Source organism: Musa acuminata, chromosome BXJ3-6, assembly GCF_036884655.1.
Source record: "Musa acuminata AAA Group cultivar baxijiao chromosome BXJ3-6, Cavendish_Baxijiao_AAA, whole genome shotgun sequence".
NCBI lineage: Eukaryota > Viridiplantae > Streptophyta > Magnoliopsida > Zingiberales > Musaceae > Musa > Musa acuminata.
This window is the reverse complement of record NC_088354.1, coordinates 9,479,306-9,492,891: the sequence shown is the minus strand read 5'-3', so window position 1 is coordinate 9,492,891 and position 13,586 is coordinate 9,479,306. Positions and strand designations below refer to the sequence as shown.

General features: G+C 41.7%; 2 protein-coding genes and 1 long non-coding RNA gene across 4 annotated transcripts; 1 reads left to right on the top strand and 2 right to left on the bottom strand.

The window, feature by feature from the left end:
• Positions 1-314: 314 nt before the first annotated feature.
• LOC135640409 (ankyrin repeat protein SKIP35-like) lies at positions 315-4,172 on the top strand. 2 transcript variants are annotated; one of them, XM_065154807.1, is made up of 4 exons: positions 315-469; positions 864-1,871; positions 2,014-2,446; positions 3,101-4,172. In XM_065154807.1, the coding sequence occupies exons 2-4, from the start codon at positions 1,237-1,239 to the stop codon at positions 3,917-3,919; spliced, it is 1,887 nt and encodes a 628-aa protein (XP_065010879.1). In that variant the 5' UTR covers positions 315-469; positions 864-1,236; the 3' UTR covers positions 3,920-4,172. The 2 variants fall into 2 exon arrangements, with proteins under 2 accessions (XP_065010879.1, XP_065010880.1); XM_065154808.1 differs by having other exon boundaries at positions 348-543.
• A 928-nt stretch (positions 4,173-5,100) lies between these two features.
• Positions 5,101-6,468, bottom strand: LOC135640410 (uncharacterized). The gene is made up of 2 exons (XR_010497309.1): positions 6,153-6,468; positions 5,101-5,678 (listed from the first exon to the last, which is right to left on the bottom strand). It is a non-coding gene; the product is annotated as an uncharacterized LOC135640410 (long non-coding RNA).
• A 4,151-nt stretch (positions 6,469-10,619) lies between these two features.
• LOC103988371 (uncharacterized) lies at positions 10,620-13,463 on the bottom strand. Its single transcript, XM_065156456.1, has 3 exons — positions 13,335-13,463; positions 11,226-13,195; positions 10,620-10,679 (listed from the first exon to the last, which is right to left on the bottom strand). The coding sequence occupies exons 2-3, from the start codon at positions 13,044-13,046 to the stop codon at positions 10,656-10,658; spliced, it is 1,845 nt and encodes a 614-aa protein (XP_065012528.1). The 5' UTR covers positions 13,047-13,195; positions 13,335-13,463; the 3' UTR covers positions 10,620-10,655.
• Positions 13,464-13,586: the final 123 nt, after the last annotated feature.

The window sequence follows — 13,586 nt, the reverse complement described above, 5'->3', positions numbered from 1 at the left end:
ATAAGAAAGGAAAAACAAATAATATAATATATATATATATATATATATATATATATATATCCTCTCTCTCTCTCTCTCTCCTCTCTATATATTTATTGATAAGAAAGGAAAGAGAAAGAGAAAAATATCACTGCAAGTAGATGGAAAATAATAAGAAGAAAAAAGAAATATATAAATTGCCAGTTATTAATGGTAAAAGGAAGGATGATAAGAAAAATAATCTGCTTCCTTTCATTTTTATTTATGATAAAAATGAAAAAGAATAAGAAAAATTGTAATCTGTTTCCTTTCTCTCCTTTTAAAGTGTGTTTCAAATGGCTGGAAACTTATAAGAATGAAGGCAGGGCAGCAAAGAGGGGCTCGTCTCCCTCTCCGTGAGGAGTTCCATGGATTCTGGGACTGAGCTCTCTCTCTCATTCTCTCTCCCTACCCCCTCGTTTTGCGCCCATCGTAGTTCCATGTCCTGAAGGTTGCCCTCTTTTCCGCTCCGTTTCTTGTTTCTGGTCCTCTCTTTTACACCCACGCAGCGTATCTTCGCTTCCGGTCTGTAATCATTTTCTACTGCTTTCTGCCGCCTTTTCTCCTTCGCTCCTGCGTTAAAAACCTCTTTTTTATTGGTTTTCTTCTCGCTGATATGATCGTGGGTTCGGTCGTCAGGAAGTTTCATTCTCGATCGCTTCGTTTGTGTTTCGTGCTTGTAGTCATCGTTTCCCTTTTGCACTAAAATCGTTCTTTATTTGGGTTCCCCTTTGTATGGCCATGGATTCTTTCGTTAAAAAATCCTTCTTTAGTGATTGTTTAATGGTGTGGTGGTTGGGATGAATCAGATTCTTGTTTCAGGCTTTTGCTATATTTATTTTCAGGTGCCGGCGGTGGATTTATCTTCTTTTTGCTGAAGAGTGTTAGGGCTAAGCGGTCTGCGCTGCTCTTTTAGTTGATGATGTTCCCTTGTGGTTCTGCTTCTTTGATGGCGGAATCGTGATGGATGAGGGTGGAATTGGTTGCTGAAACTCAAGATTTTCCGGTACTTGAGGTGGATTTATGAACTGTTTGTTCTTGTCGGTGCGGAAACGATCAATAATTGTCCTTTAGCCGTTGTTCCTCTTGAAAGGCGTTGATTCGCTGCTTATGCAAACGATCGATTTGATTGAGAGACTGGATTTGGTTGCAAAAAAGTTGGATTTTTATGGGGAAAAGCTGTCGATAACTCAGTTGTTTGGTTGGTTTTTGTGAAAAATGGAGAGCGAAAAAAAGATCTTGATGGTCGATGAGAATGATTGTGGAGATCTGGTGAAAGATTGTAAACCAGAGGACATCTTGTGCTCAGAGATAGTAATGGATGAAAATGGTGTACTTTGGTACGTGGATGGTAATGACGGTTTTGAGGGCGAGAAGGGTGAGGGAAGCAATGTGGTTTTTGCAAGGGAGGCTCCTCTCTCGACAAAAGACCCTCTGACCTCCAAAGATTATAGCTGTGGCACCAACAAGTTCAGATTGATGGAATCTGAAATCCGAAGGAAGGACAAAAATAAACAGGAGAAGAAGCTCAGCAGGAAGGACAGGATCGAGCTTGGTCGTTTGTTTCAGGGTGCATTGAGTTCTCAGGATTTAGAGCTCGCTGAGAACTTCATTCTGTTGGCAGATCCACAAACTCTTAATGATATGCTGTGCATAACATTAGACTCCATATGGTTCTTGACAACTAAGCAAGAACTGAATGGTGTTACTGGGATGATCAAGAAGATCGTCGCCAATGGAGCTAATGACTTCACGAGGGCTACCCTCAGGACATCGTTTCTGGCTTCATGTGTTTCTGCATGTCAGAGCAAAACAATGAGTTTGGCTGATACAGTGGGTATCATGGCCCAAAGGTATCAAAGTCTCCAACCATCTCAATTCCCGTTCTTGGACATGAATAATTGTGATTCTTTGCATAATCTCCTTTGTGGTAGGAAAAGTAGCATCTTGTTCTACGGATGATGAACTTGTGCCCTTCTCATCCTCTTTTGTCAGGTTGCATGAGCGTCTTCGAGAATGTCATGGTGATGAAGTTTTGAAGGCAGAAGCAGGTGTGAAGGTCCAGAAGTTCACAGACTGGGCTTTGAAGTGCATTGGGATTCACTCTCGGAGCCGAAAGGATAGGGATAGAAGGAATTACAGCACAATTTTTGAGGTCCAACTTCAGTTGTCAGCTTTCAAAAGCTTTTTAGATCTTGCTGGCAACAGCCTTACCGGAAAGGATTTTACTGAAGCTTTTGACGCAGCATGCTTCCCTCTTACTCTATTCTCTAGCTCGTTTGATCCGGGTTGGGCATTTGGAATATCGGCAACTGTAATACAAGGATTACTTGGGATGCTAGTGGAGGGTGGTGCGGACAATGTAAACCAATGCTTTCTCGAGGCTTCAAGATTTGGAAGTACAGAGCTTGTCCGAATCTTGCTACAGGTATTCATCTACTTCTAGTTTGGTAATTGAAGTGCCTTACTTTTAAGTTGTTTTACCTTATATATTGGCTATCCGTCACCCCACGTGCTAGGGAAGATACAAGTAGTTGAAACATTTTCTACTTTCAAGGAACCTTAATTTCTTTCGAAGATGTGGTAGTATTTCTTCTATGGGCAAACCTGATGCGTTGTACCAGTGGCTGATCTTTATAATTATTCCTTAATTAAGTGAATTGGAATTTTTGGTGAGCAAAAGGGAACCATCAATCAACGGTTGGACTTCTTACAGGAATAGGTTCTAGGATATTTCACGGGAGCTAAAGGTGGAAAGGGTTGCATTAACTGTCACTACACATGATGCAAAGATTATGCCATCACCAAGTGTGGTTTTACTAGGTTTAGCTGTCCTAATGAATACTTTCCTTAAAGATGGCCAAAACAATTATTTTGAAGATCTAATGGACCCTTTTTTGGAATCAAATTACTGGCTAAGATGGCTTCCGACTTGAGTTTCAACCAGACACCAGAATCAAATAATTTCTTGGTTTGACCAATTAAATAAAGCTGCTGGGAAATTAGTTTATAGAATGATAAACCTAGATTCAGCCGGATATGGAAGTTTTGATTCACATTCACTTTTTCTTTCTTCCTCCAGATTGCTCAAAGGAACAGCTTGGATGTTGATGTTGAACTTGCCTTAGGCTTTGCCTCTCACCACTGTAAGATTGGAACCATGGAATGCTTGGTGGAAGAAGGGAATGCTGGGGCCTTCCTTGGTCCTTTGTTGCGAGCTGCTGAGAGGGGCTGCATGCAGGTAGTTCAATGGTTTGTCGATCGGGGATGTAGGGATATGGAACTATGCATTGCACTTACTGCTTCCGTCGCTAGCAGCCAGGTGGGTATTGCAGCTTACCTTCTCCCACGCATCCCAGAGCATGTCCTTGCTGCCCTCAGCATTGAGATCCTAAAGGCAGCAGCTGAGAGAAGCAGTGGCTCGCTAGCTGGTGTTGAATTCCTTCTGCGCAACAACTTCCTTGGTGACCCTGTGGCAACATATGCCGTGGCTGACAGCATTGCCGAGTCCAGTGACGAGGCTGTGGCCCCTGACCTGAGAGCTTTTCTGAAGGAGCATTGGTCGGAGGCAGCATTTGCTGAGGGCTTGAATTATGGGCAGAACCACTTTGTGAATTTTATGAGGATTCTGAGAAGGGGTGGCTCACCCATCTGTCTCAGGGATCTTCCGCCGTCCCTGGTGACGGCCATAGCGTACCTATCGCTGTACAGAGAGTGTCGGAAGGCAGGTGGGTTGTTGTTGCCGCAGAAACTGAGAGGGCAACTTGTGGAGGCAGCTAGCAAGGTCGCGGGGAGGCCGGTGGACAAGAACAGCCAGGCAGGAGACCTTATGGCAGTTTTGGAGCATCACCTACCGACCTTCTTTCTGCAATCCCCAACCACCACCAGCCCCCCACTATAGTTTAACTTACTGATAGAACACGGAATCAAGGGACAATAAATGACTTTGCTATAGCCCTTTAGCTAATGGAACTCTGTGTTCTCTTTGGTGTTCTATGCTTCTGCATCAAGAGTTGCATGGAACATTTTAATGGCAAGTCAATTGAGGGTATATCTTGAAAATTTGATCAAGCTAAAGTTGAATCTGCTGCTTGTAATCACATTGCAGTACTAGTATCTGAGCATTATTCATGAAGAGCTACTGGTTTATACCACACTCATGTTTAATGAGATGTTATCATCAGCAACCAAGAAGTGTCAGATGCTCACATTATGCATTGTGTATTGGACAAAGACTTATGCTTGTGGGTTTAACTGTTTGCAAGATAGATGTATATTATACTGGAACAAGGGTAAAAATATAAAGAAAAAACCCCTAGCTAAGGTTCAAGAAGCCTTACATCATTCTGAAATCTTTACACCATAATCAACCAGAAAGTTGGTGACCCAATAATCACAACAACAACAACAAGATCTTGATTTTGCTCCATCTGCATCATAAATCTTATTCAAGTCTCCAGGAATACAGTGATGTAGCCAACCCTCAATTATCTGATGTGCTATAAATCAAACAAACTATTGCTTGCTGTGAATACTGTGTATCATAAAGTATAGTTGGACTTGAATGAACTGTATCATTATGTGGAGAAACAATTTACCCATTAAACAGAACAAGAAATCCATATATTTAAGTCACCTTGTCTTCCAAAATCAATCCACTGGATGACAAATCAAAATTACTATGTTAGATCCCAACATTGTTAATATTTTATATGCATAAAAAAAAGGACATACTAAATGCACAAGGCTCTCACCTGTATCTAAGATTGCAAATATATGAATTTTGAACACATATCTCTTTCCTTTGACTATGCTAATGTCACTGATATTTCTTTCCTTTGGCTATGCTAATGTCACTGGTTTCTTACACAGTATCTCTTGGTGCTGACATCAAGAAACCAGAGATTGCATGTTCAAGACCAGCAACTTAGATTTGTGAAGTAAAATTCTGAAAGGAAATAATCCTATGATGTGAGGCTAGAAACAACAACACATTAAATAGCTTAATTTCTTTGGCGCATCTTAAAACTTGTAGAAAATGAACAAGAATATTGTGAAAATTTTTGCTACAAACATCAAGGCTGAACAAGGCCAACTCAATTTATTCACAAGGTGATGCAATCTTTCTTACATCTGAGGGCATGAATGCCAAGATCATGAGCAAAACAAGGATGCCTATTGGAAGCAGCAGCACTGCAAGAGGTGGTGGAGGCAATGTGGGTAGTATCACTGGAAGTATCAGCAACGAGGCAGTGAGGCAAAGCAGAACCAGAAGAGACTCTGCACTGAAGTACTTGGAGGAGAAGGCTTTATGGTCTGGTTCTTGTGATCCAACTCCTCCATGCTTAGTTCTTGAAGTAGCTGCAATGCTATGTCTCTTTCTTCTGCCATCCATTGAAGCACTCTAGTAGAGTTGATGCTTCAGAACACACACTACTCTCAGAGATGTCAACAGTTCATGAGACACCACCTCTCACCAACTTGGCTTTCTGTGAGCTAAATTTGCTTGCAGCTTCAGAAACAATCACCCACTTCATGATCAATATCCATGTAGAATCTCACCCTGTTTTTAGATGAGCAATGGAGGCGGTCAAAGTAAAAGAGGACAAGAAGCTGCAAATTTAATGGCTTTAGCATCTGTGACCAGATTCACCAGTTTCCTGAATCCATGGATCATTATAGAGCAGTTAGTTTTGTGGTGAGAAACAGAAAACAACGCAATAATTTTATTAGACCAATCTCAAAAGTCAAAGCTCTGAAGGATCATCATGCAATCTCAAGGAATCATTGTTTACACTCACATAGAAAGAAAACATCTGAGAAGATCAACAGAGCAACATCTTTGTAGATCCAAGACTGTCTGCTACATCAATTCCTTGAAAGTTGTTGCCCAAAAAAATCAAAGGAAAAGAGGGGAGAAAACAGTTACTAGGAAGAAACTAAATGGTTCTTTGGATGAGCAAAGTAAGACACAAAATCCAGATAAGAATCTCAACCAACAACATCATGAGATGGTTTGCCCATTAAAATTGCAGCAAATAGAAGAAGGAAGGTGGTTTAGCATCGAAGGCCATTTTATTGGGTTGGCAAACACCCATTGTAAGAAGATGAGAATGGAAGAGAGAGATCAATACCTTAGTTGCCATCTGTTGCCAGTCGAAGTAACATAAAAGGTCATGAAGAAGACACGAGTGATCAGTCAGTCCATATGCTCTCTCTCTCTCTCTCTGTGTGTGTGTGTTCTGAGTTGCTCACATGCAGAGGAGGCGGGGAGGAGGAAGGGGAAGGGGGAGGGGGAGGTCGACGACGAGGTGCTTGGCGATCGACGGCGATGAGATATATACCGTGGGAGTAAAAAGGCACAACCAGATGGGCTTCCGCTGCTCGCTTCTGACGTGTGTGGGGTGGGTGGGGACATGAGAGCGAAAGATGGTAGAAGGTTGAGGGGTGGATACATTGCATCCTATTCATTCTCGACAGGCAACGCTGTCCATAGATATGGGAGTTTGTGGTGAGTAGGCATAGATTCTCCTCGATCTAATGCAAAACTAAATCCTCAAACCAAGTCATCGTGACATGAGTCATGAATTTTTTATTCATCGATCAATATTCTTAATTTGATGATTACAATTTTCAAAAGCTTAAACAATTAGGGAAAAAAATTCGATTAAAATCTCACAAATAAACTAGTTTGTGCTTCACAAACCAAAACTATATGTTAAACTGGCATAATGGATAACCCATAAATATTTATTATATTATATAAGATGAAATAAAGATATACGAATGTATAATTCTAATTCAGTATTATTGTTACATTGAGGTCATCTACTGATGAGTCAGCTCAACTCTATCTAACACCAAAAGTGTAGATCCCTTCTAGAGAGCTAACGCGGAGGGCTGCTGTGTAGAGTTGGCCTAGGGCGTAAGTGTAGAGAGCTTTTTACTTGTGGAAGGGGTGTGGGAAGATAGATCACCTTCCTCGTGGGAGTTGTCTCGTAATGCCTCCTCAACTAGCATCAGGGATCCTGCACGATAGGTCTGCATTGGGAGAGGTCTTGACGTGGTCTCTCCGATGCTTAAGTCAGAGAGATAGGGAGTGGATTAGTTAGTTATATTTAGGAGAGTGTGGTGTTCACTCTCTTGGCCCCGTTTGATTTTTAGAGCTTGAGTTTTTTTATACTTGGGCACCTAGTGGCGAGGATGGGGATTGGTGAGGGTCCCCCCTACCCTGCTCGTCAGGTTCCATTAATAGATGTGACGTACCGATACATCATCCCGAGGTCGGTGTCGATTCAAAACCATCGGATGACATTCTTTGTCCGACTTTTTTGTCATTTTGAGTCAGGCAGGGAATGATCCCTTCTCCGATCGTTCGAAAAAGAGGTGGCGGAGGCGAGCCATGTCGCTGGTCATTAATGCGGGGGCATAGCTCTTTCAACGATGATTAGTTCTTACTAGCTCTCTTTGGGGGAAGTTGAAACAAGACACACTAAGGATTCGAGTTCCATAGGATCATAGATTGAAACAAGCTAATCCAATGGAACTCGAATCCTTAGCGTGTCTTGCTCGAGAACCGAATAATAGGTCACCGATGATATGTCTCAATATACTCTGATCGTAAAATTTTAATATCTAATTAGTATACAGTCACATATCAATGGAGGATTAGACGAACTAAGGTTTTTTCAAAATCAAGAGTTGTCTCAACTCTTATATCCCTTTCAATGATAAAATTGTCTTACAACTCCCTATGGAAAGTTTCTAAGACAGTCAGTCGTCTTACGTCTGTCTCTCCATGGATAATTTCTCGTGGGTCGGTCTAAGCAAAGATAGTAAATGATTGACTCAGCATAACCCAATCCAATCCAATATTTTTCTTTTTGCTTTTGAAGGGAAGGGAAGGGAAGGGAAGGGTTATAGCAGTTCCAAAAACGAAAGAAGAAGAAGAAGAAGAAGAATCTATTTCCGATCTTCCTGATACAGTAGTGATTCCCATCGTCAGCTTCAAACGGAGAAGCTTCGTTCATTCCGGTGATCATCAAATCAAAGCCTTCCCTTTCGTTTCGTTTCGTTGCTCCCAAGGGCCAAAGACGAAGTTGACATTGTAGGTTCCCTTCACTTGGCCATCTTCCCTCAGCTCCCCTTTGTCCTTTTCTGTACTCTGCTCACCACCACTTTCGCACATGATTTGGTTCTCCAATCTCGCTTTCACTTCTGAAAGATCTCAGTACACACATGTACATATAGGAATCATCTACAAGTCTATAATTGATATAGAAATCACGACAATTAAGTTGGGGATTTCGAATCATCTTCTAGAAGGCTATAATTGATATGGAAATCACGACAATTAAGTTAAGAGTTTCAAAGTAATAAATGATATAGAAATCACGGCAGTTAGGTCGGGTTTCGAAATAAAATTCGATAAATCATCGAGCACGAATCATCATCTACAAGGCTATAATTGATATTAGAAATCACGACAATTAGAAATAAAATCCGACAAATCATTAAGCACGATCACAAAAATCGCCACGAGAACAAAAAAAAAAAAAAAAAAAAAGTGTGAAGAAGGGAAAGCTTAGATTTCCCCTCAATGGCTGTTCAAGCTTTAGTGGACTCACGGGATCTTGTACTGTGTACTGTGGAAGATGCCAACTCCATGTTCTCTGCACTGTTTCTTGTGCCATTTCCTGTTTCATCCTGTGTAAAGGAGAATCACATTACTAATTGGCTCAGCAAGGAATTCTGAGTATTAGTTTCGATAAGTATTGCATGGATTTCTAGTATACCAAGTGACCTGAATAAGATTAGTGGTATGTAAATAATAAAAAGAGACTTGACTAATACAAATCATATAGTTTACCTCAAATGGTGGAGACACCATTGTGTCAGTCTATGCTATGCCCTTGATATCATTTTCAAGCTACAAGAAAGCAGCAGGGAGATGATGGCCAACCTTGATCCACGTACCTCACAACACATCACATGTGTGTTTGTGTTCTGGATGCTGAGATGCTCTTCACCAACTGTATGAACTGAACCTGGTCTTGAACAGCATCTCAGCATTCACTCACTCAACTCTCATGGGAGATGAGACACCCACTCCCATCTGCTGCTGTTGAGCGGTTGCTCCAGTGAACACTTTGATCTTGTTCGTGAAGATGAGTGCAAAAAAAGGCACCTTTTGTCCTGCAGTCCTCGTCAACCATCCACTGGGGGTATCCACAGCTGTGGCCGATTCAAGTACTTTAATGCAGCAGTAATAGATCCACCACGATCACATGTGATGTGGTTGACATTGTTGGCTTGGTTCTTGTGTTTCCAGTCGAAGATCTGGAGACATGCAAACCCATCCTTGTGGCTTGCTTGCTTAGGAATCAACAGAAGCAGCATGTAGTTGCTAACAGCTGAATCTAGTGTTCCTGCGTAGGGCCAACTAAAAACAGGTCAAACCATTATTACATTTGCATCATGATCAATCCAATTCAATTGAATGCAACTATAAGATGATGATGATGGAACACAGTCAATTACCGGTTAACTCTAAGATGATGAGCTGCATCTTTTTCTCATTACAGAAATTTGAAAAATCTCATCTGAGAACTTCTCTGAGATGCTTCGTGGCAAATAAAATTATACAAAAAGAAGCTTATAAAACCTTTGGATTTATTGCAAATTGTCAATGTTTTTCATTTCATCAAACTTCCAGAGAGTATTATAGTTTCCATGCCATACCTTCCAGGCCTTGACCTATTCGACAGTTCCCATCCTCATCTTTAAGATATTGGACAGATCCAAATGTCTTTCTATGTGCGAGTAATCTTCTCCATTATTCTTAAAATAGAAATGCTGATACCATTTGGTGAGGTCCCTTGCTCTTGTGACATGTTCCTTCCTGAAACAGAGACTGGGTTTCTGAAGCAGCACAAGGTCACATGTTTTGTCATAATAAAGCTTTGAATCTTGTATATGAAAAAAAAATCAATTGGAAAGAGGGTGCAATGGAGCTTCACCAATTCTTAAAAGATAGCAAAGACAATGTCACCATCTATGATAGAAGACCCAAATTCTAGGCAATATTTAATGGACATGCCAGATGTTTGAGAAAAGAACTCGTAGGAAAATTTCCCAATTATTTCCGTTGACAATTAAATACGATATTATTCCTCGAGCATGCGCTTAATACAACTTTTTATTGGGAACAGAAAAACAACAGAATGTACACTTTAAATTGACTTGCATTCTAGGATTAGCTTAAGAACACGGAGTCATGTTAACCGGAACCACTGGTGTACTCACCTGATTCTAACAATGCAAGATTTCTAAAGAGGAGCAAAATATGGAATGTTGGTATCGGTAACCATGAGAATTTGCAGATGATATAAACGAGATTATCAACTTATTTGATGTCCAATATATTTTTGTGGCAGACATGGGAAATGAATTTGCACATAGCCAAGCATCAAATATGGGAATGAGGAATTACATTTTTGGTAATACTCTGCTCTAACAACAAGTATCTTGATTTTCAGTATCTATTTCTTCCTTGTAAAAGTAATCTATTAATTATAATACTTCAAAGGAAGAGTATTTTACCTTCAAAGGCTCTGCACCCATCCACATTGGAAGCTCTATCTGGGATCAATGTTCAAGACCTAGACCAAGGTAGACATGATTGTTAGCATTCACTTCTTTTTCTCTGAGGTACATGATGAGGATTCAGAAAGTTATTGTACATTAAATTAGATGACATAGACAATTAAAGAATGATTATTTCAGTGTTAAAGAGAAAATAGTCAGAAACCTCATTGAAAAGATGGTTTCTCATTGTAATAGTGTATTAGATAGCCATTACATTCATCTATAGTTGCAAATTGCAGATTAGTTACCAAATACCAACTGCATAACTTCAACAGCCTGCATAAAAGAGCCTAAATTCAAAGACAGAATAAAAGCAAGTCCTGCAAGCATTATAGTAGGCTACTTTATGTGATGACTGCTGTTTCCCTGTCAATAATTTGTATCCCAATATCAACTCAGTTCATCCAAGAAAAGTAGGAATGTAGCATTCATGAAAAGAACATGATATCACATCTCATAGTTCATCCAAGAAAAAAAAATTGAAGACTATGTAAAAACTTGGTCTAAGATTCTAAAATACAAGGGATTTCAATAAGTGAGAAAAGCAAAACATCTCATACTTCAAATAAGTGGTTTTTGTAGAACAATGTCCAATCAGAATCACCAGAAGAGTCCAGCACAAGCCCCTCCATGCCAATGGATTCTGCACATGAGATAGGTCCTCGTGGAGAAACTTCTGTTTCACTCCTTTTAGCTTCAGACACAAACTCAACATATCCAAAACCAACTGGTGCAATAGGTTCTGTTGGATTCTTTAAAATGGAGCTGCTACTTCCACAGTCAGACTTAAGATCAGGAATGGATGCTCCTCTGTGTCCTTCATGGTGAACAAAGTTGTCACAATCTGAAAGCCACTGGCAGTGATCCAACTTCCCCATCTCCAAGACCCTACTGATAGGTTCCTCTCTCCACGATACCCTTGTTTGAGAACTAGGTAAAACCTCTTCTTTAGCAGAAGCATCCTTTACAATAGAGATCCTATCACAGTAGAGATTCTGCAAATGATTAAAATCTACAGAGTTTGACGTATGACATCGAAACTGGAAACTAAGCCCAGGCAATGGTGCTCGACGACTTGTATCATTGCTTAGTGGCTCCGGTGACAAGCTAACGTTTTCAAGAGACTCTGCCATTGCATCCATCTTAAAATCACCCAGATCATATTTCTTTCTTGAACTCGAAAAAGATGATGGCTTGCCGGTAACATGGCCTTCAATCCAAGAGTTCCCAGAAAACAGCGAGTTCTCTAAGACAGAGCAATTATGATGTCGTCCCGTCTCTTGCTGAGGCCTAATACGTTTGGTTTTGGATGTCTTTGCGATCCCTAGGATCATAGAGAAAGGACTGACACTACCACCAGTCCTAGGAGTTTTCTGAATTCCAATACCAGATGACAGTGTTGTTTCTAAACTTGGAGAATCGAGGCTCATCAACCCACTGAGTTCAGGTGATTTCTCCCTGATAGAATTATCAGGAAAAAACCTCCAAGATCCACGATCAGGTGAAGTTCTGTTCCCCATCAACAACTCATCTTTGTGCATACCTTCTCCATCTTTACAAGGAGAAAGAAGCCAATCCACAGAAGCTTCAGCGGCAAGAACTTTAGAACTAGAATTGAAACTGCTATCGAGAGCCATATCAACATTCTCTGAAGGTGAAGAAAGCCAATGCATGGATGCCTCCGCTGGAGGAGGAGGAGGGAGTGTTACAGAAGCCTGAGTTCGATCAGTACGTCCAACACGAACCTTTTCAACCTCCGGCTCCCTTCCGCCGACGGTAAGTATGCCTCTTGCCCTACATTTCCTCCGGTCGCGCACTCTGGCGATCACATGGCCTGCAGCGAAGCATACAGGTGTCACAGCCACTGCAGAGGCCTTCACGGGAACCTCCGGCGAAATGGATGCTTCAACGGGAGGAATGGTGGCCGAAGTCGGTGTACTCATCAACTTCTCAAAATTCTTGCAGTTGGAGATATGTTTCCTCTTATTGCACCGCTGAAAGAGATCCGCGTTTCTTGGATTCGATGCTTTCCTCGATCCGAGCTGCTTGTCGGCTTCAACATCGGACTTTGATGTGTTCTTTCGGAAGGTTTGATACCTCGAGGGGATCGTAGGGTTCTTGGAGTTGGAGGGTACATTCCTAGAATTCGAAGGGGCCGATCGGTGAGTTATCGGCGCTGGCTTCGACCGGGCTAGCGATTCTTTGTCAGAGGAATGAGAGAGCAAGAATCTGAAGCACCCCCCTGTGGGTGCCTCCGAGGAGCCCAGAGGAGGAGGAACCGAGCCGCCGTTGAGATCCTTCAATGGATTTCTACTCTGTGTCGGCTTCTTGTTGGCCTCCGATTTCTCCATCAAACACTCCTTGGAGCTCCTCTTCCCCATCTCGAAATGGATCCGTTGGCAAAATGGAATTCTTTTAAAGCGAGACGAGGCGGGCTTTTCCGCTTGGCCTCGGGTTTTCGACCCGAATCGATCGCCATGTCCAGGGAGGAGGAATTCTTCAAACGATCGGGGCTCTCCATGGCGCCAAACTGATAGGAATTTGACGGTGAGATCGGCGACGGCAGCATGAGATGGACGGCTCGATTTCTCCCTTTAGCGCCACGCTGCCGTTCGGCCCGTTGGCGGCAGCATACAAAATGAATCCAAGAGAAGGCCAAAACAACGTACCGCCATTAGCGTCTGCGTCTCCCGCCGCTCCGGAGTTGCGCCATGGGGAAGAAGGAGATGGAGAAGATCGCCGACCCTAACTCTCAAATCGAAACAAAACCCTATCTTTGGAGCTAATCTGTTTGCCCTGTCGGTGTTGAGAGCAACCGAATTAGAAGATTAAATAAAATATTATGCAAATGATAATTAAACATCGAACGAAATAGAAAGGGATGCATATAGCATTCGAATTCACCCACCTATATAACCATC

Excerpts from the sequence above, each read along its gene's own strand:
- LOC135640409 (XM_065154807.1), top strand. The coding sequence starts at position 1,237 with ATGGAGAGCGAAAAAAAGATCTTGATGGTCGATGAGAATGATTGTGGA. Across the intron at positions 1,872-2,013 it reads GTGGGTATCATGGCCCAAAG|GTTGCATGAGCGTCTTCGAG; the intron begins GTATCAAAGTCT and ends CTCTTTTGTCAG. Across the intron at positions 2,447-3,100 it reads TTGTCCGAATCTTGCTACAG|ATTGCTCAAAGGAACAGCTT; the intron begins GTATTCATCTAC and ends TTCTTCCTCCAG.
- LOC103988371 (XM_065156456.1), bottom strand. The coding sequence starts at position 13,046 with ATGGGGAAGAGGAGCTCCAAGGAGTGTTTGATGGAGAAATCGGAGGCC. Across the intron at positions 10,680-11,225 it reads ACAAAAACCACTTATTTGAA|GTCTTGAACATTGATCCCAG; the intron begins GTATGAGATGTT and ends ACCTTGGTCTAG.